This window comes from Sylvia atricapilla, chromosome 29, assembly GCF_009819655.1.
Source record: "Sylvia atricapilla isolate bSylAtr1 chromosome 29, bSylAtr1.pri, whole genome shotgun sequence".
NCBI lineage: Eukaryota > Metazoa > Chordata > Aves > Passeriformes > Sylviidae > Sylvia > Sylvia atricapilla.
This window is the reverse complement of record NC_089168.1, coordinates 1,596,826-1,623,892: the sequence shown is the minus strand read 5'-3', so window position 1 is coordinate 1,623,892 and position 27,067 is coordinate 1,596,826. Positions and strand designations below refer to the sequence as shown.

General features: G+C 63.0%; 2 protein-coding genes across 3 annotated transcripts; one reads left to right on the top strand and one right to left on the bottom strand.

Annotated features, from left to right (window-relative positions):
- Nucleotides 1-263: 263 nt before the first annotated feature.
- On the bottom strand, nt 264-16,176 carry SP1 (Sp1 transcription factor). Of its 2 annotated transcripts, none has more exons than XM_066337505.1 (6): nt 16,070-16,176; nt 14,948-15,042; nt 12,829-14,332; nt 4,588-4,756; nt 3,985-4,184; nt 264-3,531 (listed from the first exon to the last, which is right to left on the bottom strand). In XM_066337505.1, exons 1-6 carry the CDS (start codon nt 16,074-16,076, stop codon nt 3,215-3,217), a joined length of 2,292 nt encoding a protein of 763 aa, XP_066193602.1. In that variant the 5' UTR covers nt 16,077-16,176; the 3' UTR covers nt 264-3,214. The 2 variants fall into 2 exon arrangements, with proteins under 2 accessions (XP_066193602.1, XP_066193603.1); XM_066337506.1 differs by lacking the exon at nt 16,070-16,176 and adding an exon at nt 15,464-15,622.
- An 8,041-nt stretch (nt 16,177-24,217) lies between these two features.
- SP7 (Sp7 transcription factor) lies at nt 24,218-25,547 on the top strand. Its single transcript, XM_066337410.1, has one exon. The coding sequence runs from the start codon at nt 24,270-24,272 to the stop codon at nt 25,257-25,259; it is 990 nt and encodes a 329-aa protein (XP_066193507.1). The 5' UTR covers nt 24,218-24,269; the 3' UTR covers nt 25,260-25,547.
- Nucleotides 25,548-27,067: the final 1,520 nt, after the last annotated feature.

Sequence of the window (27,067 nt, the reverse complement as noted above, 5' to 3'; positions counted from 1 at the left end):
GGAGGAGGAGGAGGAGGAAGGTGCTGCCCCCGCATCAGGGAGGAGAGAGCCAGGGTGTCCGGGGGGGCAGCCAGGCCTGGCCCCCTGCCCTGCGTCACCCAAACGGAGCTCAGTGTCCCCAGCCCTCTCTGGTGCCACTCTGGCCTCCAAAAACTGAGCCCCCAAATGGAGCTCAGTGTCCCCTGTCCCCACCGGGACTGACGGCACTCCTGCCACCCCCCCCAAAAACCAGCTGTGCCCCCCAAAGGGATGCCCCTGCAGACTTCCAGACAACGCCAGCGACTCGTGTTTATTACAAAAAGAACTCGTCGTTCCCCATTTACAAAGGAGCCCCCCAAAACTAACAGTTTCATCTAAGTTTTTTTTGTACAAAAAAATAGCACTTTGGGACCCCCAAAAAAAAATCATCCACCACTCCCCCTCCCCAAAAAATCGCCTTTGAGGAGGGAGGTTTATGACATCAGCCACCAGATTTTTAAAAACCAGTCCCCCCTCCCCTCCCCTTCCCCAAATTAAAACAGAACAGAGACGGGACAAGATCAAACAGGGAGAGAATTATTGCCAGTTTGGGGGGGCTGGACCCCCCCCGGACCCCCCTGCTGCATAGAGAACCGGCCCTGGCCCCCTGGAATGAAGGGATGACAGTGGATTAAAGCTGGGAGACAGGGGCAGCCTCGGGGACAGCCCCCAGAGCCCCCCCAAACCCTCTGTGGGGCGTGGGGGGCTGGAGGGGAGCAGGGGGGGCTCATCCCCAGCCTGTCACCCCCTTGTCAAGGCACGTTTGTGTTTTGTGTCCCGGGAATGGCTGGGAGGAATTTGGGGGCTGCTGGGGGGGTTTGGGGTGGGGACCCTGGTGCCAACAGAGCCAAAATGGGGGTGGTGGGACCCAGCTGCCCCCCGGCACTGGGAGCAATGCTGGTGGTGTGAAACCCCACGCAAATGCTCTGATTTCACCTTAAAATAATGCTCCGATTTCCCCCAAAATGCTCCGATCCCCCCCAAAACACCACAGGGGAGCAGCCCAGAGCCCCCCCCCGGGGGTCCCTGGGGTGTCCCCCTCCCTCCCGGCTGCGTTTCCATAGGAAAGCCAAAAGCTCCTTCGGGGACAATCCACGGGGAAGGGACACCGGGGACATCCCAACAGCGGATCCGGGATCGGGTTTGGCACTTGATCCCCGCTGGGGACGGAGTTGGGCTCGGGGTGGGGGCAAAATCATCAAATCGACCATTAAATAAAGAAACCTGTTTTTTGTCCCAATCTTTTGTGGGTTTTGGGGTGGGGGGAGCTCATAGTGCTTCACAGGGTTATTAAAATACAAATGCTTAAAGTTTCCTATATAAAAATATACAAATGCAAAAATAGATATCGAGAGAGAGAGCCGGGGGGGGGCTGGGGGGGCCGGGCCCTGCACCCCCTCCCCGGGGAGCTTCTGCTGCCTTTCCTTTTTTTTTGTGTGTTTTTTTACAAAAAAAACCCAAATCAAAACAAGATTCCCGCTTCCCGCTGGCTCCCGGAGCTCCCGGGTGTGGAAAAGCTCAGGGATGGAGATGGGGCAGCTGGTTCAGATCCTCTCCAGAGGCTTTCCCCAGGGATTCTGCCCCGAAGCTCTGCTGGAGCTTCTCCCAGGAAATGGGGAGCGGGAGGGTGGGGGGATGTCCAGAGTGGAAAGCACCGGCTGGTGGAGTGGGGTGGCTGCTCTCCAGGGGCCCTGGCAGGGGAAAACACCCCCTTTACCTGTGGGAATGGCCCAGGGCAGGTGGGATTCGTGGATCAGTGGTGATCCGGGGCAGGGGCTCCCCTCTGCACCTCTCCGGAGGGAGAGGGGGTCATGCCCCGACCCCAAAATGGGAGTAGGGAAGTTCTTGGCCAGCTCCATCCCCCCCTGAGCTCAGCTCCTCTTCCTCAGATCCACACCCCGGGCTCATTCCCAGGGCCCCCAACCCTGCTCAGACCCTGCTGGGCTCACCCCAAAGCTGCTGCCTGGGAACAATCCCCGATTTCCCCCTTTTGGGGGACCCACACCCCGATTTGGGAAGGGACCCGGGGAGGGCAGCCGTGACGTGTCTGGGGCAGGAAGAGGAGGGTGTGGGAGGAAGAACGGAAAGGACCGAACCCTCCCACGGCGGGAAGAGCAGGATCCTGGAAAACCCTTCCTGTTTTTTTTTTGTTTTTTTTTCTCCAAGCTGTCCCTATTTCCAACACCCTTTCTTTTTTTTTTCAGGAGCCACCTCCAGCGGTGCCACAACAAAACCCCCGAGTGTCCCTCCAGTCCCTGCGGTGCCTCCCCTCACTCCAGACCAGCTGAGCTCCGCAGATTCTCTTTTTTCCCGATTATTACTATTATTATTAATTCCAACACTGGCTGTAATAAAAAAAAAAAACAACAACTTTTCCCCCCGAGGAGGTTCCAGTTGTCCCGCCCCAGGGCTGTGTCCCAGCCCCTCTGTCCACGACCTTCCCATGGAGCAGCTCCACTCCCACGGGACAGGGAGCCTTGCCAAGAAAATGGCTGGAAAAAACCAAGATCCAAGAAAAAAAATTAATAAAACACCTGCCAAGGCAGGGGAGGGCAGTGGGAGTCCAAGGGTGAAAAATCCAGCGGGATCTCCCCCCGAGAATGCCAAAGGAGTTACAGAATCACCTCAAAGCGTCCGACAGCCCGGGGAAGGACAGGAGGGGGGTTTGGGATTTGGGGAATGGGGAGAGGGAAGGGAAGGAGAGCTCGGGCATCGTCCAACGCGCCCCCGAGGGGCCCACCTGCTCCAGGATAAGGCATCAAAGGGACCACGCCATGGTCGCAGCAACATCTCTCCTCTCTCAAACGAACACATATTTTTATATATATAATAATAATATAGAATCTTTCCTCTTCTTTTTTTTTTTTTTTTGTGTTTTTTTTCTTTTTTTTTTTTTTTGTGTTGTTTTGTTGGTATTTCTGTCGTTGGGGGGGGTTTGTCTTTTTTTTTGTCTTTTTTTTTTTTTTTTTTTTTTTTTTTCCTGAAAGGACCAAGGCGTGATAACACCAAGGAACCTCCAGCAGGGCAGGGCGGGGCGGGGAAGGGAGGCAAAAGGGACAAAATAAAAAAAAAAAAAAAAAAAAAAAGAAAAAAGAAAGAAAAAATAATCAAGCCGAAATTAAAAAATATATATATATAGCTCTGGCCTTGGAGAGGAGATGGCAGCGGTGCCGGGCTGGGTTAGTGCTGGAGGGGCTCAGAAGCCGTTGCCGCTGATGTTGATGGACTGCAGGTCGGCCACCTGCATGACGTTGATGCCGCTGCTGGCCAGGCGGGCGATGCCCTCGGGGCAGATGGCCTCCATGGCCACCATGTTGGTGGCGATCAGCGCCGAGGGCGTGGCGCCGCCGTTGCCCTCGGCCGAGGCCGCCGTGTCCATGGGGACGGCCGAGACGTTCATGGCCACGTTGGTGGCGCCTCCCTTCTTGTTCTGGTGGGTCTTGATGTGCTTGGAGAGGTGGTCGCTGCGCATGAAGCGTTTGGGGCACTCCGGGCAGGCGAACTTCTTCTCCCCTGGGGGAAAGCGAGAGCGGGGTGAGGGATGGTGGGAACGGGGTGGAGAAGGGAAGGAGGATCGGGGGAAAAGGGTGGGGTTTGGGAAGAGGTTCCTGCCCTCCAGAGGGGTCAGGCCCCGGAGCAAAGACCTCAAGGCCAACGCTCCAACACGTTGGAATTTTGGGAAAAGGGTAGGGTCTTGGGAAAGGTTCCTCCCCTTGAGAACACAGGCTCTGGAGAGGCTCTCAGCCCCAAGAGCCCGATGCTCCAAGATGTTGGAATTTTAAGAAAAGGCTGGGATCTTGGGAAAAGTTCCTCCCCTTGAGAACACAGGCCCTGGAGAGGCCCTCGGCCCCAAGAGCTCGAGGCCAACGCTCCAAGACGTTGGAATGTCAGGCTCAGGGACGGATCCCTGAGGCTGCCCCGCGCAGCACCACACCCCAAGGAGCTCCCAGGGTTTCCTGGCCCTACCTGTGTGCGTGCGCTTGTGCCGCTGCAGCTCGTCGGAGCGGGTGAAGCGCTTCCCGCACAGCACCCAGGTGCAGATGAAGGGCCTCTCCCCTGTGTGCCACCTCAGGTGTGCCCGCAGGTGCGAGGTCTTCCCGTACACCTTCCCGCAGCCCGGCACGTGGCAGATGTGCTGCTTCTTCTTCCCTGGGTCCCCAGAGCTCCTGCGAGAAGGGAAGGGTTAAACCCAAGGGGATCTCGGTGTGCAGGTGACACAGACTGGGGGGTGTGGATCTGCTGGATTGGGTTTGGTTGGACCCCAGTTGGTGGGTTTGGGGTGAGGTTCAGCCAGGCTGAGAGCCAAGTCCTGGGGTCACAACAGCCCCATGGGACACTCCAGGCATGAGGAATTGGGGCTGGAAAGGTGGGAAAGGACCTGGGGGTGCTCAGGTGGCCACGTGGATATGGCACTTGGGGACATGGGTGGCCTTGCCAGAGCTGGGAGAACAGCTGAGCGTGATGATCTGAGGGACCCTTCCTACCCCAAATAATTCCACAGAATTCCATAATTCCACTTTGGGGGTGCCAGGGTGCTCCTGGTGCCAGAGCCGTGGGCAGCAGCCTCACCTGCCCTCTCCTTCCTTGCAGTAGGGACAGGTGCAAGCTTCCCTCCGTGTTTTCCGGCCCTGCTGGGGCTGGGGGTCGGGGCTGGTCTCCCCCTCCTCCACAGTCGCGCTCTCGTCCCCCAGCCCGTCTCCGCTGCCGCTGTGCAGCCCCAGCTGGGCCCCGTGCTCACCTGCAAGAGAACACGGGAGCTTAGGACAGCTTCCTCACCTGCAAAGGAGGCTCTCCTCTGACGGATGGAGCTGTGGATCCCACCCTTTTCTTTCGGCTTTCCTGACATTCTCTCCAGCCTGGGGCTCTCCCCCACCTCCCCAGCCCCTGGACCTCCTACATTTCCCCCGTTTAGATCCAGGCCTTTAATTTATTTCCAGGGCAGAGGGAAGAGCTGCATCTCTCCCAAGAAACAGCCCCTGCCAACTAGTGCAGCTATTCCAGCAGAGTTCCAGCAAAATTCCAGCAGAATTCCAGCTCGGGTTGCACCAGGGTAAATAAAGCAGGCTGGAAGAGCAGCATCCTTCAGTGACACCACATTATCCCCATTGCAGAGCTGGATAAAGACATAAAAAGGTGGGAAATCCTCAGGAGTTGCTGTTGAAGCCAATCCCTGACCCTCCCCAGGAGCAATTCCCCACTCCCAGGAGCCAGGGGAGCACAGGGAGAACTCCCAATGAACAGAAGCCACCCTGGGGGGTTGGTGGGGTAGAAGCCTTTCCCTGCTCACCGCTGCCTCACTCCTCTCATCCCTTCCCTGATCCCATTCCCACCCTGGGACATTTCCCCTCCTGGCTCCACCGTGTCCCTGTGGCAGAGCTGGAGCAGCCCTGGGGATGGCAGGGGCTGAGCGATCCCTTTTCATCTGCAATTAACAGATGCCAAAGGATCTCCTGGCAGATCAGCAGTGGAGCCGCTTCCGGAGGCACTGCCACAACCTCGGCTGGCCATGGGCTGTGATTCCAGCCCCAAACCCACCTTTTTCACACCAATTTCCTCATGGGAAGGACATGCTGCCACCTGAATGTGGCAGGTTTGAGACAAAGCACACCCGGGGTTTTATCTCATTCCAGGGATGCTCTCCCAAGGCTGGGAAATGAAGCTCCAGGAGGGAATGATTCCCAAAAACCCATCTGGCACTTGTCCTGGTGCTGTTTCCAGCAGCCCCAGTGAGGCTGAGGTGACAGGAAGGTCGGTGAGGGTGTCTGGGGGCTACTGGTCACTCACTGCATCCCCTCTGCCCAGGACTTGGGAAGCTGCCCTTGCCAAAGCTGGCATTCCCAAACCCACGATCCTTCCGGGAAGCCCTGCTGAGACCAGTACCTTGGCCAAGCAGGGAAATTTCCTTTACAATCCCTGTTTTCCACCTAGGAGCTCTGAGGCAGGAGCCAATGGGGCTGAAGAACGATAAAATTCAAATCCCCTGTGAGGAGCAGGCTGGGTGCTCCTAGAGGTGCCAGGAGGGAGTTTCACAGCCTGGAGACGGCACTGGGAATGAGGAAGAATTCCTGGCAGGAACAACTTCCCCAGTCCCTGGTGGTGCTGGTGCCAGCAGGCGTCAGTGGTGCCTGGGCAAAGCTCCATGGAGCAGCCAGACCCACGCTCAGCAGGGACAGGAGGCACAGAACAGGTCCCTGGGGCTCAGGAAAGCATAAAAGCCACCATGAAAGTGAAGAAATCTCCTCTAAAATCCAAGCTAAAGCTTCCCAGCACAGTCTGAGGCTGTTTGCCCACGTCCTGTCGCCTGGGAGAAGAGGCAGGAGCAGACTGAGAGGTTTGTGCCCCTGACCCCACAGGGATCCAGGCTCCCTGGGAATGGGCAGTGCTGGTCTGTGAGGACACCCAGAGCTCTGAGCAGCCCCCAGGAGCAGAGCCTGACCCTGTCACAGGGGGCACAGGGCAGGAGCAGCCAGGATGTCACCAGGGGCTGTCACCTGGGGCTGTCACCTGGCCCCATAAACCCCAGATATCCTGAGGGTCCCTGCATCCAGCCTGGCACCGACCCCTGGGAATGCTGTCCCAGCCAGGCCTGGAGGAGGACATTGTCCCCTCCAAAGGTGACACGTTTTGAAGCCCGCCCCTCGGTGCCACATTCCTGGGCTCCCTGTGAAGCTGAGGATTTCAGGAGCTTCCCAATCCCTCCCTGCAGCTCTGTGACGTGTCTGCAGTCACAGCTCCGCACGGGGGGATCCTGGGAGGGGCTTTTAAGCTTCCTAAGCCAGTGCTGAGAGCTTTGTGCTCCAGCCACGGATTAGAGATTTCCCCGGATGGGAAGAGCTGCTGGGAATAAAAAAAAAAAAAAAAAAAGCCACAAGAAAAATAGAAGAGAAAAAAAAAAAAAAAGAAAAAGAAAAAAAAGCAGGAGAAAAACCACAACTTCCCTCAAAAAACCCCAAACCAGGATAAAACATAAGTTGTCTCCTGAAAAGTACACCAGGGAAGGGGAGAATCACAGCCAGGATGCCTTGGAATGGCTTCAATCCTCCAAGAGGCAAAAGCCCACGGGGCGTTTCCTGGGCTTTTGGTGCGGAGGGAACAAACCCAAATCCTGCTGCTGAGATCTGTGGCCGCCCCTCAGAGGGGCATAAATGCAGGGCAGCAGATCCCGGACCTGAAGGATCATCCCACCCCAAGCCGGAGCTCTGAAGTCTCTGGGATATGACCAGTTCAGGGGAAAAGTGGGCAGAGAGGATAAATCATGCTTATTATCCCCACTAATACACGTCCCTGCTAAGACTAAAACTTCCCTGGAGGCTCCACACCCAGGTCAGCAAAGCCCTGGGAAAATATATTATTAATGGAGCAAGAGGGGATTTAATCCTTGAAAAAAGGCTGGGGAGAAAGAGGGATTTGGGGAAGGCAGGAGAGGGGAGCTGCCCCTGGCCCTGCTCCACCAGCGACATCGGAGACCCCCCAGGAACGGGGCAGTTTCTGATGTCCCACTAAAAAACCCCAAGCCCTGGAATCTTGGCTTGGCAATTCTCTGCAGACAAGGTGCTCCTTGTGCAGGAAAAAGCTGGGGTTTCTTTGCTTTATTTAGCAAACTACCAGGAGGTGAGAAATGCCCGGTGGGGAAGACAGAGGAGCTCACACCCACCCTGGCCGACCTCAAGCAGGGGAACAGACCCCGTGTTCATTTTTAGGGGAAGAGCTGGAAATAAAACCCAAAACCAACAAACTGGGGCTGATTATGCAAACTCTGCACCTCTGGCAGCTGTGCCTGGGCAGAGGCAGCAGAGAGTGAGGGGGGAGAGCTGGCACAAGGCACGACGTGGCTTCAGGCACGAGGAAGTTTTCATGTGAAAAGAAAGAAAAGCAAAACCTGGGGACATGCAGCCCCAACCTCTCAGGGTGTGTTTCTGAAAATACCTCCAAAATCCACAGCTGCTAACTCACAACTCGAGTTCTCCCCATTTCCTGCCTGGTTTTTGGGGTCACTGCCCTGCCCAGAACAAACCTCAGCTGCTCCAGACACACCAAAGAGCTGCACAAAGGGACAAGGTGGCTTTGGAATGACGCTCCCTTGGTTTTTTCCCTATCTGATTCCCTCCCTGGTTTGCAAAATGAGTTAATCTGCACCAGGAGCTCATCCATGTAAATGAGCCAAGCTCTGGCTCAGCAATTCCTTGGAGACTGGGGCAGTGGAGAGGGAACCAGGGGATGGGGCAGGCTGGAAGTCTGCAGCCCAGTGAGTAACTGGGCTTTAATTTGGACTCTGATGCCTCCAGAAGCCACTCCTTGGGTAGCTCCTGTAATTGCTGGAGGTTTCTGTGCATCAGGATGAGCAACACTTCCTTTGGAGAGGGGATAAATCGGGATGGAGCCGACGGAGTGAGTGAGGTGGGCTGTAAAAGGGGACAGAGCTGAGGCAGGGAATCACCTCATCATCGCCTTTGCCAGATCCCTGAATCCCCCAGGATTTGCCAAATGCCTCTGTTATGCTGCAGACTGACTGACAGAGCCCCTCTACCCTTTAAATTCCCGTCTGAATTGCCACAGAACCAGGACAGTCTCCGGTCCTGCCTTGCCTTTGCTGGGGTGAGAGCAACCTGAGCACCTCCCCCTGCAGCACAGGCAGGTCCCACCAAAGCCCCCCCTGACATGCAGAAATCCCTGTGTGAGGGCTGTGGAAGGAGGAAAATACCTGGATGAGACAGGGAAGGGCAATTCCCAAGGCAGGGAACCGCAGCAGCCATCTCCCACCTCATCCAGACCTCTGTGCACCTCTCCCCACCGCAGTCAAGGGCAGATGCTTTCCCAGGACACAAATCCCAAGTTTTTAATCTCAAGGAGGAACTGATGCCTGTATCACTACCAGGATCTAACCCAGGCCTCCTGGGATGGGGCGGGAGGGGATGAGGAGCCGTCTGGACGCTGCCAGCCATGCTAAGGTGGGAGCTGACACTCTGGAAAGGAGCCACACGGAAACTCCCCCAAACCCGGGAGCCAGGATGTGTCTCCTGTGTGGGGTGATAAGGACGGGGCTCCAGCAGGGCTGGGGCTGGCCCAGATAAAAGGGAGAGGCAGATCAGGGCCTGGCAGACGGCTCTGGAGCCGAGACCTCTCCCGGGAGGAGTCATGGGGTGGGTGCCACGCACCCGACCCGTCCGACCGGCGCGGCCGCCAACCCTTCCCAGCCCCGCTGAGCCTGGCCTGGAGCAGCAGCAGGGAGAGCAAAAGGAGGAGGAGCTGGGCCACCCCACAGAGACCCACACGGTGTCCCCCACGGGGACTTTCTGTGGGGCGCAACCTCACCCCAAGAAAGCTGTGACAACACAGGCTCTGCCGGGATCGCTCCCTTTCTTCCCAGGCAAACCTTGGGGTCTCCGGGGATTCGTGTCCGTCCCCAGTAATGACAGGGTCAGCCAAGGAATCCAGAGGGGATGTAAAGTCCAGCCTGGCCGGGATTTAGAGCAGGAAGTTTCACAATCTGCTGTTTTGTGCCGTGATGTCACGGGGGCAGTGAGGCAAACAAGGGCTGCGTGTCACGGGCGGGTCCATGCCCGTCCTCCCCTCCCCGCCACACTCGATGCCATGTGGATGCCTCATCCAGGCCCTGCTACAAAGCTGCCCTTAAAAAACAGCAAACAGGACACAATCAGGGCTTTGTGCCACTGGCCCGACGCTGGGAAAGGCCCTGGAAGGATGAAGTGGGAGCAGGGAATAGGGGGTGGTTTGCTGAACACGTTGCCAAGGGTTCCTGCACCCACCAGGGGATTTTCCTTTCAGGACAGTCCTGATGTCCCTCTGCTCGATTCCTCCACATCCTCCATCCAAGGAACTGGAAGAGAGCTCGTGCTGCCCAGAAAATCCCAATCTTACCCAACAGCTCCATCCAGGCCTGGAATCAAACATCCCAAAACAAGGGCTATCCCTTGAGTGCCCCCAAAACAAGGGGATTTAATTCCAGTGCTGACCTCTCTGGTGGGCACGTGTTTACCCTGCTCATTCCCCAGCCAGGTAGGGCTGGGACAGGGATGTGGGGACATCCAGGGCTCTGCCAGGGAGATGGGGACAGAGCCACTCTAGGGACACCAAACTCAGAACAGTCCCTCTCCTCTGCCCTAAGGCAAAAGAGGAAGAGAAACCCCGATGTCACAAAATCCCCGTCATCATCCCCCTCACACAGGATGTCCCCTCCCTGGGCCTGAGGTGACACTGAGGTGGCTCTCAGACCCCACTGAGGTGGCACAGCCCCCACCTGAGCCCCAGACCCTGTCCCTCAGCTCACGGGTCCCTGGTGCCCACCCACGTGGGCAGGGCTGGCAGCAGCCCTGGGAGGGGTTTTGGGGCACTGCCAGCTGAGGAAATCCCCCCTCCCTGGCTCTGGGGGTGGCCTCCCCGGGGACACTGCTGGCACAGGTCCTGTTTGCCCTCATGCCACCCCTGGTGGTCACAGACCTGCCCCTGCCTCTGCTCTGTCCCAGCCCAGCCAGGGAGGAGGAAGAAACAGCCTTTGAGCCACCCTAAAAAACACAGACACCGAGTCAGACCTGCACAGAGAGCTGGGCTCTGCATCACACCCAGAAGAACAAAAATTCTGAGTTCTAAAGACCTTTTCAGATGTTGTTTTCTCCCTAAGGGACTTTTCCCCTGCCAAAAAACAGGAGAAAACCTCATTGGCAACAGACCCGAGGGGCTGGGAGCCACAGCTCCGCATCCATGAGGCTCAGGAGGGGACACAGAACCCCCCAGGAGGCCGAGCTGAGCTCTGGAAGGGGCAGGACACGCAGTGCTGCCTGTCCAGGTGGCAGCTGGGGCCACCACACCCCTGGCTGGGCACCTCCTCCTTCCTGCAGCCCAGAACACACAGCAGGATCCAAGGAAAACCAGCTCCAGTCCCTTCCCCAGCAAGGGCTCATTTTCCATCTGCCTCCTCCCGGAAGCTGAGGAGCTTTTCCTGCTCCAAAAATCCCTCCCAGCTCCTTGCCTGAAGCAGAAAGTTCCAGCACATGTGGAGGCTTGGAAAATGCTCAGGGATTTGGGTAGGGTTGGGAACAATCCCCTCCCTCAAATTCCCACTGGAGAGCTCCGATCCAGAGGGACGCACTCAGGGGGGGCTCAGCACCCCTTGGAGAGGAGCTGGTGGTGGCTGAGGGGGACAAAAGGACCCATTGCCACGTCTGAGGGACACGGCCAGAGAAAAATCTCCTCCAGCCTGGAGTCAAATCCTGCCACTGGATCGGTGCCAGGAAGCTGTGCCCTGGCCACAGCTTTCCCCATTTCATCCCAGGAGCCTCCAGACCATCCCAGAGGCTGGGGCTCCCCAGAAAACCGCTTTGAGCCCTGCTCTGGCTTTTCATTCCAAATGTCCCCGTGTCACAGCGGCAGTGCCAGCGTCATGTCCTCGGGGCTGGGGACAGAGCCAGGAGGCCCCGCTGCTGCTGCCGCCACCGCTGGCGGGGAATTCTTCACCGCGGATCAAGGGCTCAGAGCTGCCGAGCTAAAAAAAAGGAGAGGAGGAGGAGGAGAAAGAGGAGGAGGAGGCGGCTTTGCAGCGTGAGCGCGTTGGATGGGTGGTCTCTAGAACGTTCCTCCCTGTTCCACCTCCGAGGGCAGAGCCAGGCACGAATACAGGAACTGGGGCTCGCCCATGCCTTTCTCCAGCGCCTTCAAAACAAGGAAGGAGCCCGTGAGCACACCAGGAATGAGCCCCGGGCTCGGCAGGAGCCGCCCCAGGCGTGGGGATGGCACAGAGGGGACCCTGCACAGCCCGCGGGTCACAAAGGCGACACTTGTCTCCCCCGGGGTGCCAGCCCCGGCTCGTGGGAGCCCCCCGCGGGTCCCTGTGCTCGGGGAAATCCAAGGATCAGGCTAATCCCGAGGCTAGAGTGACCCGTGGCTTGCCTGCGAGCCAAGCTGCTGTAGCAACAGCCCAAAATAATGCTGCAAAACAAGCCCGGGGGAGCAGCCGCCGCCTCTCGCGAGAGGGAAGCACGGGCTGGATTGAGCAACATTTTCTGCTGCCTCTCAACTGTGACTAAATCCAGCAACAGCCCCTTTTAGCCAGAGCCAGAGCACAAAACAAACCAAAAAAAAAAAAAAAAAAACCACACCAATGAAAAACAAAAAACCAAGGAAAACAGTGGAAAAGCAAGTGGAGAGTGTTCCCAGAACCGATCCCTTCCGTGGCGGAAGCTGAGCAGGCTCCAGCTCAGCTCCCACGTTCACATATCTGCTTTTCCCAGGCTGTGGGAGATGGTGGGGTGGATCCCTGGGGATCTGAGCAGGGTGCCCCATGCCCACGGGACCGTCTGGGCCACGCTGAGGTCACACTGTCCTGCGCCAGCACCCAGACACTTAATGAGCCCTTTCTTCCGCCCCTGTGAGGAAATTCCCCACGGCTCCATGACTGTGTTTGTTTTCATGGCGTTTTCAGTTAATCCCTGTGTTTCATGGCCATGACTCTTTACACGCTCAGCCAAGCAGCCGAGCTGGACTCCGATCCTCACCCCAGCCCTGACCCAAGACTCCTGGGTGGCCACCAGGGCAGGACAGTGGCACGAAACCTGGTGTCCCCCCTTTTTCTCCACATTTCCCCCACAGCCACCTCTTTCCTTTCTTTTCAAGACTTAAACTCCCCAAAAAGAGCTTTGGCGACTTCTGGTGACCAACACACTCCCACCGCAGGGCCAGCACAAGCCCCACCCCACTTGCCGACATCATTTGACCCCAACCACACCCAGCCCATCCCCGCAGGGTCCAGCGTTCCTCCTTCCCGCGCCGGCTGCGAAAGGGGACCCGAGCACTCACCGGGGGCGTTGGCGATGGCCAGGGGCAGCCCCTGCAGCTGGTGCACCTGGATCCCGGACGCTCCCAAGGCACTGAGGTTAATAGTCTGGAGGCCCGGCACGGAGGAGAGCTGGGCGGCGTTGACGGTGACGGTGCCGCTGGGCAGGGAGGCGATGGGGGTCAGCGTGGTGCTGGTGCTGCCCGTCTGGCCCAGCGACACCCCCTGCATGGGGGCCAGCGTGATTGTCTGCGCCTGGGGGTTCTGCACCTGCAGGTTCTGCAGCTGGATGGTTTGCCAGCTCACCTGCCCGTTGGGGCCCACCGTGGGCGTGCGGATGATGATGGGGCTGGAGTTGGGCACTGCTTGGAGCTGCAGGTTCTGCAAGGTGTCTTGTGAGATGGCTTGAGTGGCAAAGGTCTGGCCAGACAGCGGGGTGGTCTGGAGGGCTTGGATTGTCTGCCCTCCTTGAACCAGCTGCGGCTGGATCAGTATCTGCTGCTGCTGCTGCTGCTGCTGTGACTGCTGACTCTGATCCCCCTCCTTCTGCTGCCCCGGCTGCAGGGCCACCCCGGACACCGGCGTCTGCAGAGAGTCTGAGCTGGGGACGCTGCTGGCCCTCTGAGGGGTCTGCGCCTGCACATTGGTGCCCACTGTGGCGCTGGTGGAGAAATTCATGACACCCACGTTACTGGTGGTGGTGGTGGTGGAGTAGCTGTTGGCGTTGGTGAAGAAGGCGCCTGAGCTGGCCTGGGACGTGGCCGTGCTGCCCGAGCTGCTGGCAGCCCCCGAGGTGGCCGGCTGGGAGCTGCTGTCCGGCGACCCCGAGCTGCTCAGGGTGCCCGTCTGGGATGTGGGGGCCAGGCTGGCGGCCACGCTGTTGACCGGCAGCAGGGTGATGTTGCCGTTCAGGGCCACGGGCACGTTGGCCACGTACTGGGTCTGCCCAGAAAGGCTGTTGTTGGCCAGCCCCACGCCCTGGATGGGCACGGCCTGCTGCAGCAGGTTGGGCATGGCAATGAGGTTGCTGCCACCCGCACGGCTCGTGATGATCTGCTGGTTGGAGCCAGGGATGATCTGCAGCTGCCCCGAGGCATCCTGCTGCACGTTCACCTGCGCCGGGGTGGTGGCAAACTGCAGCTGCTGCCCGTCGATGGTCTGGAACTGGGGGATCACCTGGTACTGGATGTTGGGGATGACGCCCGGCAGGCCCGTGAGCACCTGCTGGTTCTGCAGGCCAGATGCCGAGGTGACCACGTAGGGCCCGGTGCTGACCGGGCGGCTCTTGGAGGCGTCGCCGCCGTTGCTGCCGTTGCTGCCCGGCTCCTTGGAGCCCGTGGGGGTGCTGGAGCCCGCCGAGATGATCTGCCAGCCGTTGGCTGACTGGGTGAGCTGGGCGGCGGCCGCGTTCAGGTCCAGCTCGCCGCTCCCGCCCTGCTGGCCCTGGGAGCTGTTGGAGTTCTCATTGGGAGACTCGATGCGGCTGCAGGTGGCTGCCAGCAGGGCCAGCGGGGATGGCTGTGACTCCTGGGGACGAGAGGAGGAGTTACTGGGGTGGAAGGCAGCCCGAGAGGCAGGCCCAGAGGGAAAAAAAAAAAACCAAAACAAAACGGGGAAACAAAACAACAAAAATAAAAAACTTAAAAAGAGAAAACAGGGAGGAGCATAATCGGAAAAGATAAACACTTCTTCCTGAACAAACCCACCCACAGCCGGAAAAAATACAACTGCCAGGCACAGCGCTGTCAGGCCAGGACAGCCTGAACCCACAGGCAAAGCCTTTTGGGAGGCAGCCTGCCTGGGAAAGCCAAGAGAGGAGAGGGCTCCTCCACCCCGAAGCCAGGGAATCGCCCTGAGGCACAATAAACCCCCAGGAAAGAGGGTCATTCCTGGGCTCCCGGAGCTGGAGAAGGGCCAGCGGGGGCTGTGCTGTCACTGGGAGCAGGGGAACTGCGAGTTTCCGAGGAGAGCCAGGGAGGAGGGGAAGCCACGGGTGCTGCTTGGCAGCGCTCACCCTCCTCTTCCTGCCTGCGCTGAAACGCTCGCCTGGGCCCAGCAAACAGCTCGGCGCGGCCCTGGACTTTGCCACGACTTCCCCGGAGCCAGCGGGGCCGGGAAGGAGCCAATCCTCCCCGCACTCACCTGGGCCTCCCCACCGCCGGCGCTGCTCGTGCTGCTGGCGTCGCCTTCGCCCTTGTCGGGCTTCACAGCCGACATCTCCTCGGTGCTCTCCTGGTCTGCGCAGGAGAGAAGCGACAGCCCCGGTTAAGGACATTTTGGGGCAGGGCAGCGGCACGAGGCTCGGGAGGGCCAGGCAGGGCCCGCAGGGGACACAGCGGGCCGGCTCTGGGGGGACCATGTGCTCCGGGAGCAGCCGGGAAGGGGCTGCGAAGAGCAGGGAGCTGCCAAAGTGGAGCTGGCAGCGGGACAGGGGGGGAGGACCCGGCCCTGCTCCAGGGCCCAGCTCCTCCCCACCCGCTCGGGACACTCCCTGGCCCCCGCGAGGTCCTCCCCGGGCCTCCCCCTCGCCTTGCCCGCCGGCCGGGGCACACACCTCCCGCCCCAGCCCCGCCGATCCGCTCCGGGATTCCCCCGCGCGGGTCCGGCCCGCGGGATCCCCTGCCCGGGGCTGCCCCACCCGCGACCCCCAGCTCCCACCAAATCCTTCCTCTGCCAGCGCTCAGGAGCCTCCTCATCCTCCGCCGGCCACCGGGGCTGCGCCCCCCGCTCCTGCCCTCACCCCCAGCACCCGTCACCGGGCTCTACGCTGGGGAGGGGACGCCGAACAGCCCCCGGCCGCTCACACCTTCCCACGGCCCTGCCGCACGGCCCCCCCCGCCCTCGGCTCCCGCATCCGCCCCCGCAGGGCGCCTTGCCCGGGAATAGGGGAAAGCCCCCGGTCCCTGCGCTCGCAGCCGCCCACCACCACGGCCTCCCCCGCCATCTCGGCGCCCGATCCCCCGGGATCTCGCCCCCCCCCCCGCCCCCAGCCCCGATTCTCGGGGCCTCCCCATCACTCCCCGCCGCCCCCTCCTCCGCTCCAGCCCTGCCCGGCGCGGCCGCCGGTCCCTCCCCCGAGGCCTTCCCCCCTCCCCCGGGTCCCTCCCCCGGCAGGTCCCCCCGGCGCGGCGCGGCGAGGCCCGGCCCGGCGGGGCCCGGCCCGGCGGGGCGGGGCCGCCTCTGGCCCCTCCGAGCGGGCGGGCGCCGCCGCCTCTGCGTGTGCCCGAGGCCCCGCGCGGCGCTCGGCCCCGGCCCCGTCCTTACCGCTCATGGTGCCGGGGCCGGGCCGGGCGCGCGGGGCGGGGCGGGGGCGCGGGCGGGCGAGCGGCCGAACCCGCCGGTGCCGCCGAGGGGCTGCCGAGGGAGGGGCCGCGCGCCGCGGCCGCAGCCCCGCGCCCCGCCCCCGCCGCCCCCGCAGCCAATGGGCGCCGATCTGGCCGCGGAGCGACGGGCTTCGCGGCCAATGGGAAACGAGGGCGGTGCGGCGCGGGGGGAGAGGAGGGCGGGCGGGCCCCGCCTCCGCCGCCCCGCCCCGTGGGGGAGGGGGAGCGCGGCGGGGCGGTGGCCAATGGGGGCGCGGGGGGGAGGGGGCGGGCGGCGGCACAGCCAATCAGCTCCCGCGCGGGCTCGCAGGGAGACCCCGTATGGGCGCGGCCGCGGCGGCGCGGGCCGCGGCGTGATGAGCGTGTCCGGCTGCCAATGGGGGGCGGGAGGCGGGGCATGGTGGTAACTGGCAGCGCGCAGCGCCAGCCGACTGCGCAGGCCGCGCCACCGGGCGGGAGAGACTCGGATATTGACGTGAGCACCGACCAATCCCAGCGCGGAGGCGGCAGCCGCGGCGCGGCCCGGACTCAATGAGCGCGCCGATCGGTCTCAAACGGGCCAATGGGCGCCGCGGGGAGGCGGGGCTGGCGGCCGCTCTGCGCCCTTGGGGGGACGACGCGGCGAATGGCGGAGCCGGCGCCATGTTGGGTCAGGCTTCCTCAGAGGCGGCCGGCCTCCCCGGCCATTGCCAGGGCTCCCCTCGCCCTCGGTACCGTGGGTTTCGTGCAGCTGTTCCCTCCCTGAGTCCCTGTCCCATGTCACGAGCCGGCTCGGCCCTGTCGCGACAGCCGCCGTGGTGCTGCGACACGTCCTCACGAGCTCGCGGCACAGTGAACACCCCCAGAGCCTTGGCACGACATCGCCCAGCCCTGTCCGGACACAGCGGGCGCCACAGCGGGGAGCCCGGGCCGCCCTTGTCCTGAGAACGTGGCTTGGGGAGTTTGGGGGCGCTGCGGGGTTTGGGGGCTTTGGGGCCAAGATCCATTATTTTATAGAAAAACGAGCGGTTTGGGGGCGGGCGGGGCGCGGCGGGAGGGGATCGCGGCCAGCGACACCGGGGAGGGGACAACAAGGGACACGGAATGGCTTTGGTCCCACTTTCCAGCATCAAAACCGCCCCCCCCCCCCCCCCCCCCCCCCATCCGTGACCTTCCCGTTTCCCGGCGTTTTCGGCCCAATATCCCGCACCGCAGCCCGGAAAGTCCCCGCGGCCTCGTCCCCGCGCTCCGTGGGGTTTGGGGACAACCTGTCCCTGTCCTGTCCCTGTCCTGTCCCACCCTGTCCCCCTAGACCATTGGGGTCGCTTAGTGTCCCCTCAGTGACCTGCAGTGGTGGCACCTGGGCACAAAGGGCCCAACAGGCCCCAGTCCTGGGGGCGGACACCGGGACTGTCCCCTCAGGTCACCGGACCTGAGCCCGGGGTCTGGGGGTTCGAGGGACGCCCGGCAGGACCTGCCCCCGTTAGACTCCCCCATTTAACCCCCCCACCCCGTTACTCCCAGTGAGATCCTTGTCCCAGTGACTCCGCTCCAGGAACTCCCACCGTTAGGGCCCTGAAAATCACACCCCATTTTTGCACCCCACTGCCCCCAAACGCCCCATCGGGACTCTCCCAATTAACACCCCCAATTAACCTCTCATTTCCCCCCATCGAGACCCCCTCAACTGACCCCCTTCACGGGGACGTGTCCCCAGCACAAACACTAACCCCTCACTGTCCCCCACGGGGTCCTGTCCCCAGTGTCCCCATTGTCCCCAGTGTCCCCGGTGCTCACAGGCGCCCTCCGGTGGTCGCGGCGGGGCGGTGCCACCCCCGGGCCCCAGGATCTGCTGCCGCCTGGCGGGGGCGCCACTGTCACCGACCGTGTCACCAACAGTGTCCTGTCACCCGCCACAGCGGGACCTGGGCACCGACAGTGACACCAGGAGTGTCACCAACACTGTCAACAGTCCTGTACTGGCACCAACACTGTCACCGGTCCTGTCCTGTCCCCCAAGAGTGTCCCTAGCAGTGTCCCCAACCCTGTCTTGTCCCCAGCAGTGTCCCGAAGGCTGCCCTGTCCTGTTCCAGATAGTGCCCTCACCCCGTTCCGTCCCCAGCCCTGTCCACAACTATGTCCTGTCCACAAGGTTCTCGTATCACAGTGCTATCCTGTCCCGTGCCCCCAAAAGTGTCCCCAACGCTGTCCCACTCCTGTCTCCAACCCTGTCACTGTCCCTGCACTCCCCCTGCTGCTGTCCCCAAGCCTGTCCTGTCCTCATCCATGTCCCTGTCCCCACCTCCCGTTGGCCACGTGAGCTCAGGGGACAAGACACAGGGACAAAGGAACCCTCAGCCTTGGGCTGTGGGCAAACTGGGAGCACTGGAGCGAACACTGGGGTGCCCCACCCCTGCTGCCACCCCCCGATTGTCCCCCCGGGTCCCCCCCCGGCAGGTCGCGGCCGCGGAGGAATCAGGGCGACGCCGGGCGACTCCCAGCAATTTTGGGTTGGGAACCGCAGAAATGCAGCGCGGCGCGAGCCAGGGCGGCCCGGCCGGGGACAGCGACGGGCGGGGGGCTCGGGGACTCCCAGCGCCTGGGGGGACCGGGGGGGACACGGGCCACCGGGACAGCCAGGGCAGCTGGGGGGGCTCAGGGCTGGGGAGGGGTCCCAGCGTCAGGGGGGTCCCAGAATATTGGGGGAGGGGGTGTCTCAGGGGCGGGGGTGGGGGTCCCTGGCGGCTTGGGAGGGGGCTCCAGGACAATTTGCGGTGGTCCCAGGGTCTGGGGGGACGTGGGGCACCCCACATTTCCTGGGGGGGGGGAGTCTTTGGCAGCTTGGAAAGCGCACGGGGCACCGTGGCAGCTTTCGGGGGGTCCTCTCGGAACCTGGGGGTTCCTTCAGCAGCGGGAGGGGGGGGTCGGGCCCCCGGTGCCGCCCCCGCGGCTGCCGCTGCTCTGATGTGGCTTCGGCACCGCAGCGCAATGGGAGCCACATGGCCGGGGGGGACACGGGGGGGACACACGGACGGGGGGGGAGGCTCAGGGTGCCCGCGGTGCTGGGGGCCACCCCTGTCCCCCCACGGCCACCGCTCTGCCCCCGGGGTCTGTCCCGCTGTCCCAGGGTCTGTCTGTCCCTGCCGGGGGTCTGTCCCGGCTCGGTGCCCGTGTCCCCCCCGGCCCCCCGCAGTTATTTCCAGGGATAATTCCGGGATAATTAAAGGGTGGGAGGAAACACCGGGGCCGTGGGCGCAGCTCAGCCCTGGGGCCACCCTGCCCTGGCTTCCCCGTGGGTGGGAACCCCCCCAGCCCCATTCCGGGTGCCCCTCTGTCCCTGAATGTCCCTTCACATCCCCAATGTCCCCCTTAGGTCCCTCCAGATCCCCCCACGTCCCCCCGGGTCCCTCGATGTCCCACTGGGTGCCTCATGGTTCCATGAGACCCCCCCCGGCTCCCGCACGGGCCCTTGGGACCCCCAACCCTCCATGACCCCCTGCGCCCCCCACGTCCCCACGCGTCCCCTGGCTCCTCCTGTCCCCCCATGTTCCCCCTGCCTCCCTCCTGCCCCGCAGACCCTCCCTGTCCCCACCTCGGGGGACATCACTGGGGTGCCGGGGGGGCTCCGAACACCGGGGTGCCCCCCGTGGGTGGTGCTGGGGGGGAGCTCCGCCCTGTTCCGAGCCCTCGGAGCCTCCCCCGGCCCCCCCGGCCCCGCGGGCCCGTGGGCGGCCGTGGCCGGCGCACCCAGCGCGGGGGCTGCGCTATTTCGGGGCCTCCGACCGCAAGGGAAACATCCGGGGGCCGGAGAGGGCGGGCGGGGCAGGGCCGGGCCGGGGGGACACCGGGGGACACCACGCCAGGTGAGGGCTGGGGAACGCAGGGGTCACCCCGGTGTCCCCGGGTTGGGGGGCAGAATGGTGGTGGGGGGCTTGGGGACAGCAGGGGAGGGGACACTGCCGCGTGTGCCCATCCCCAGTGTCCCCAGTGTCCATTCCCAGTGCTCCCAGTGTCCCCCGCAGACACATGGAAGTGATTCGGGGCTGGTTCTGCTTCCCCCCAGCCCCGAGCGGCAGCGGTCATCTCAGCATCACCGCGGGGACCGTGGGGGGCGACACAGCCGGGACCCCCGCACTGGGCGTCCCCTGGCCGTGGGGATGGGGACAGGGACACCTCCAGCCCTGCAACCTCTGTCGTGCTGAGACCCCCCAAACTCATCTCAGAGGGCTCAGACCCCCCCAAACTCGTGTCAGTTCCTGAGCCAGGTGGATAAATGGGGCCGAACGAGGCAGAGGAGGGAAGGAGGGAAAGAGAGGAGGGATGGACAGACGGACGGACGGACGGACGGACGGACGGTGGCTGGCCGGCTGCCCGGAGCCCCCCCGCTCCGTGTGCTCCCCCCGCGGCGAGGTCCCGGCGTCCGGCCGGGTATAAATACCGGGTAATTGCGGGGGCCCGGCGCGGCCGCGGGGCCGTGGGCGGCCGAGCCCGGCGCCGCCCTGTAATCAGCCCCCGCCGCCGCCCCCCCGCGCGGCCGCCGCGCTTTGAAGGGTCCCGGGGCTCACGGGGGAGGAGGAGGGGTCCCCAGCGCCCCCCAGCCGCGGAGAGACCCCCACCCCGATCGACACCCCCATCCCGGCCCCGGCCGTTCGAGCAGCGCCAGACCCCCCCCCGCGATGAAGCAGCCCCTGGTGGGCGATGCTGGTGGGAGCGAAACCCCCCCAAAATCCATGGGGTGCCCCCCCCCCATCCCACGCTGGGCTGGCTGAGGAGGAGGAGGGCTGCAGTGGCCGTCCCAGTTTGCTCCCAGTTTGTGGGCAGTGGAAGCCCCAGGGAGGGGGGGCCGGTGGTTGTGGCCTTCGGCGGCGCCGGCGGCTGCGGAGCGGAAAGCCCTGACTCAGGGCTGGGAAAGGGCCCCGCTGGCTCCGACCGGCCCCGGCGGGGGGAAAACAGGGAAGGGGGAAAGCGAAGAGAAAATGGGAAGGATGAGGGAATAATAAAATATAAAAACTGGGGGGCGGTTGGAACAATTCCTTCATGGGGAGAAACTGAGGCACAGGGGATCCCCAGCCCCATCGCCAGAGCCATGCGTGTCCCTGTCCCCTGCACATGTCCCCTGTCCTCAGCTCTGTTTCTTCTCAGCTCTGTCCCCACTCCCTGACCTCCATCCCTCGTCCCTCCAGCCCCATCCCTGCTCCATTCCCAACTCCTGCCTGCATCCCCAGACCTCTATCCTAATTCCTGGTACCTGAAGCTTTCCACCCATCCCCAGCCCTGGTCCAGTTTTGTCTCTGCTCCATTCCCATCCCTGCTTCCATCAAGTCCATCCTTGGTTCCAATCCCTTGTCTCTCCCAGCCCCATCCCAGCCCCTCATTCGCATCCCTGCACCATCCTGGCACCTTCTGGGGAGATGAGCCCCTGGGTGCCCCAGCTGTCCCCTCCTCCTTTATCCCCTTTCCCCATCCCATCCGTTTATTCCTTCTTTCCTTCCCTCCTCTCCAGCACTTTTCCTATTCATCCACTTCCCCTTCCCATCCCCTTCCTCCTCCTTTTCCTGTTGTCCATCCCTTTCTCCCCCTCCCCCTTTTCCTCCCCTTATTTCCTCTCATCCTTTCCTTTTCCCTCCTTTCCTTTCCTTCCCTCTATCCACTCTTCTCCTTTCCTTTTCCCCACACTGCTCCTTGTCCCCATCTCCCCTCCTTCCTCCGGGTCTCAGCCTCATCTTCCTCTCTTCACAATTTTTCTTTCTCCCCTTCTTTCATTTTCCTTCCATTTCCTTATATATTTTTCTTTCCTCTTCCCTCCCATTTTTCATTTCCTTTTTAACTTTTCCCTTCCTTTTCCCATTCCCCTTTCCTCTCTTTTCCTTTCTTCCTCATCTCTTTTCTTTCTCTCCTTTTCTAACTTCTTCCCCTCTTCCAACTCCTTTTTCTTTCCCTCCCTATCCCTCCTCTCCCCCTTCTCTCTTTCTTTCCCCCCCTCTCTCGTCTTTTCCTTCCTCTTTTCCTTTTCCCCTTCCCCTGCCCCCCCTTTCCCGCGGTCCCCCGGCCCCCCCCCGGCTGGGGGCGGTTCGGGGCCGGGCTCCCGCTCCCGGTCCCGGCCCCGGCCCGGCCCAGCCCCGCCGCAGCGGCACAGCCACGGGGCGGGCGGCGGCCACGGTGCTCCGTCCCTCCCTGTCCCTCCCTCTCCCTCCGTCCCTCCCTCCGCACCGAGCCCCGGCATCCCGGGACAGCGGCATCCCGGGACAGCGGCACACCGCGACACCGCGACAGCGGCGTCCCCGCGGGCAGGAGCCACCGCTGGCATCCCCGGAGCGCGGTAAGGACCCCCGGGACCCTTCGGGATGGGGAGCCGGGGACAGAGGAGCGTGGGGTGGGGGATCCCCGCTCTGGGGACAGGAACCCTTTGGGACAGGAGATCCCCGCTCTGGGGACAGGGACCCTTTGGGACAGGAGATCCCCGCTCTGGGGACAGGAGATCCCCGCTCTGGGGACAGGGATCCTTTGGGACGGGGGATACCCGCTTGGGGACAGGGACCTCGGGATTTGGGACCCATGGGATGGAGGATTTGCTCCAGGATGGGGGAGACCCCCAGGATATGGCACCCCCCAAGGACAGGGTCCTGTGCGGGCCCTGAGTATCCTCCTCCCAGTCCCTATACCTGGGGACACGTGTGTCCCCTGCCCAGCAGGGACTCGCCCAGCCATCCCCAGAGGGGGAACAGGGATGGAGGGACGGTGCTGAGTGCCACTGTCACCCCGAACTGTCCCTCTGGTTGGGGACAGCACCACTGCACAGGAGGAGCCAGGCCCAGATGTCCTCGGATTCAGGGGACAGGGGGTGGCACAGGCAGGGTAGGGGAAACTGAGGCAAGGGCTGTGGGGGCACTTGTGGCCAAAGGACTAGGGACTGGGTACCAAGGGTCGGGTTTGGGGATTGGGGACAAGCACTGGGTTTTGGGACCAAGAAACTGCAGATTTAGGGGACCAGGGACTGGAGGACAAGGGGACAGGGAATGAGGAACTGGAACTGAGGACCAAGAACTGGACACTAGAGGTCAATGACAAGAGACAGGGAATTCTGGACTGAGAATTTGGGACCAGGGACCCCCAGAGCAGGGGCTGGACCCCTCCCATGCCGGGAGGGGACATGGGAGGGGTCAAGATCCCTGACCCAGCAGGAGCCACGAAGGGACTGTCACCCCCGGGTAGCAGCCACTCGTGCAGCGAGCTCACGCCGTTCTCAGCCCGCAGCTCCCGGGGCTCCTTCCCTGCTCCTTAATTTCCCGGCGCAAGCGGAGCTGATTTATGGGAGTTTGACACTATTTTAAGCGTGCGCCTCCGTTTGCCGCTCGCCCTGGTTTTAATTACCTCGGCTCTCGCGGCAGGGCAGCGTTCCCGGGGCACAGGCCTGGCCCTTGTTATCCTTGGAAAAACGGGAGCGCGCTTGCGGCCACGGCCGGGGCCGGCGTAAAAATAGGCGCAAAAACCACGGAAAAAAAAAAAATGAAAGGGGGGCGAGGGGGGACACCCTAAAAAAAACCCCAAACAAACAAAAAAGCCGAAGTGGAAATGCCCCAAAGTGGATGAAAAGATGGATTTAAAAATAAATAACTAACTAAAGGGAACGCCAGGGGTGATGGGGGCGAGGGACAGCTCACGACACCCCGGCGCAGCCCGCGCAGCTGAAAGCCATGACGGGTATAAAAGCAGAGGAAGTCACCCGGGGAGGGGGGAGGCCACAGCATAATTCGATTAGAAGGCCATAAAGGCAGAAGGAGCCGAGATTGGGGATGGAGGGAGGCTCTGCCACCAGCACAACCCCACAGCAGCCCCTTTGGGGAGGTGCTGGGCTGGGGAGTGATGGGGTGGCCTCAGGTCTGCGGGGGAAACTGAGGCAAAGGGGATGGGGAGCACTGGAGGTGGTGGGTGGCACCGGGGGACTGTGGGGGTGCTGCTGGGTGCCCCTACACTGGATGTCCAGCGGGGCTGACACCCCAATACTGCCCCCAGTGCTGATCCCCAGGACAGGTCACCCCGTGGCACACGGTGCCTCTTGGGACCCTCAAGCCCCGTCCTCCTTTTCCACAGGCTGCCGAGTGCAATGGCCGCGAGCCCCCGCTGACATCGCCCCCCACACCTCGGGGTGCCGCCGTCCAGCCATGGGTGACTCCTACGCCGCCGCCTTCCCCAGCGCCCCGGGGCTGCTGTCGCCGTCCGCCAGCCCCCAGGCGTCCCCCGGCCCCTACGGCCCCGACTACGGCCCCTTCGGCCACCCCTTCCCAGCGCCCTCGGGCGCCCAGGAGGTGCTGGGGGCCCCCGTGGTGGTGGCGGCCAAGGGCCACCCCCCGGGCGAGTGCCTGCCGGGGGTGTACCCCTCGCTGGAGATGCCGCACCCCTACGGGACCTGGTACAAGGGCGGCATCGGCGGGGGGCTGCCGGGGGGCTCCGGGCCCGCGGCCCCGTCCTGGTGGGATGTGCACCCCAACGGGGGCTGGCTGGGGGGGCCGGCGGGCGCCGAGGGGCTGCAGGGCTCGCTGCAGGGCCAGCCCACCCTCAGCCCCCCTCTGCCCACCTACAGCTCCGATTTCGGCGCTCTGAACCCCCCTCCTTACACCAACGCCCCCGCGGCGCCCCCCACCCCTAAAGCCACTCCGGGCGAGACCCCGAAGGGTCCCCGCGGCGGCTCCTTGGGAGGACGCCCGGCGTGCGACTGCCCCAACTGCCAGGAGCTGGAGCGGCTCGGGGGCCCGGGGGGGTCGCGGCGGAAGCCGGTGCACAGCTGCCACATCCCGGGCTGCGGGAAGGTGTACGGCAAAGCCTCTCACCTGAAGGCGCACCTGCGCTGGCACACGGGGGAGAGACCCTTCGTGTGCAACTGGCTCTTCTGCGGGAAGCGCTTCACCCGCTCCGACGAGCTGGAGCGGCACGTCCGGACCCATACGCGAGAGAAGAAGTTCACCTGCCTGCTGTGCAGCAAGCGCTTCACCCGCAGCGACCACCTCAGCAAGCACCAGAAGACCCACGCCGACCCCGGCCCCCCGAAGCCGCCCCCTGGCGCCGAGCAGCCCCCCGCGTCCCCCCGGCCGCCGCCAGCCTCGCCCGGCAAAGACGGCGGCAGCCCCGAAGCCGGGAGTTTGTTGGAGATTTGAGCCTTTCAGTCTTCATCTTCATCCTCCTCCTCTGCGCCGCTGGGGATATTTATTACGGGGTGCTGCTCCTCCAAGCCCCCCCTCACCCTCAATTCCCCAGCTCCTCGTTAGCCGTTCTAATTTATGTCTTAAGTTATGGGGGGGGGCCCTCTCCGAGCGCTCTGGGGCTCGCAGGGGGGTGTCAAGGTGAGACTCCCCCCCTTTTCTGTTTTCCCTTCCACCCTCCCAAACCTTCTTGCGCCCCAACCCTCGCCTCGCCCCCCGCACTCAGGGACAGGGTTTGCCCCCCTCCCCCAGCCTGGTTCATCAGTGCTAATGTAACGTGTCCCCCCCTCTTTTTTTTAGTTGCCTGCCCCTCCTGCCCCCCCGGAAAAAAAAGCAATAAAAGGATTGAGAGTTGAGCCGGGCCCCCCTTCTGCCGCTGAGGCCGGGCGGCTTCATCACAGGGATGGGCTCAGCTTCCCCCTCCCTGCAGGGCTCCAAGGGAAACTGAGGTGCAGGGAGGACATGGCCTTACGGAGGGTCGCTGTGTCCCCCCCTCGCTGGAGGTGGCAGGAGCTGAGCCGGATTGGGGACAAGCTGGGCTGTGCCCTTGTCCTCAACCGCTGGGGTGCCACATCCCTGTGGTCCCCTGTGCCTCCCCCCTTTCCCAGGACCCCAGCCCCATGTCCCCAGGACCCTGTAGGGCCGTGTCCTGTGGTCCCCACAGTCCCACGTCTCCCTGTCTCCATGGCCCTGTATCCCCATGACTCTGTCCTCGTATCCCTCTGTCCCCATGTCCACTCCTCATGTCACCAACCTCAGGGACAGCTGAAGCCCGACAGGCTTAGGGCCCTGACAGGACTTGTTCCCTGCCAGTCTCACCCTGAACACGTGTGTCCCCAACTGCCGTGTCCCCACTCCCAGGGACATCACACGCGTGTGTGCACAGCCCCGTGCCTCAGTTTCCCCCCGGCCACATGCCAGGGTGCACGTGGCAGCACTGGGCACGCGGCGGGGCCACGTATCCCCGAAGACACCCCAATTTTGGGCGCTGTGGGCTGGCGAGAGCCCTGCTGCACTCCTCCCGAGCTCCCCCTCCCCATGCCCTGGGCTCCCGCCAGCCCTTTGATGCGCTCGGCCCTGGTTTGGGGCTTTTCCTGAAAAAAAAACCCAAAAAAGCCACGGAAAAAGGCAAAAGGAGGCGGAAACGAGCTCCTATGCCAGCACGAAGCGGGGGGGCAGCTGCTGGCACCCATGGCCCCGGGCGGGACAGGGACAGGGACGGCAGCAGCAGGTCCCTGTGCCAGCCCAGGGTGAGTCATGGTGGCCACGAGCTGGCCAGGACCCAGCTGTCCCCAGGGAACGGGAGGACACAGGGTGGGGAAACTGAGGCATGGAGGCACGAATGGAGTGGCCGGAGCTCCAGTGCCACCACGCAGAGCCCGACAGAATTGCCCCCAGGGTGGCTCCCGGGGGCATTTAGAGTGGCAGTGTCACCTCTCCATGTAGCCCCCCCAAAGCCAGCCACACCCGCCTCGGCACAAATTTCTGGGGTTCCCCCCACAAAACGCCAGCCCCGCTGCTGCTCGCCGTGGGTGGGCCAGTGCCAAGCAGGGCAACGAGCCACGTCCCCGAGCCAAACCCCGGACCGGCGGCCACCGAGGGCTCGACCGCCCGGAGCCTCCCAAACCACAAAGCCCAACCCCATCCAGCGACCCCCCCAAACCCCACCGGGGACCCCCCTCCGCCACCACCGGCTTTTTTCCTGTCTCGCTGCCCCAGCAGGGCCGGGTTTGGGGGGGTCCGAGGGACGCCACGAGGCCACG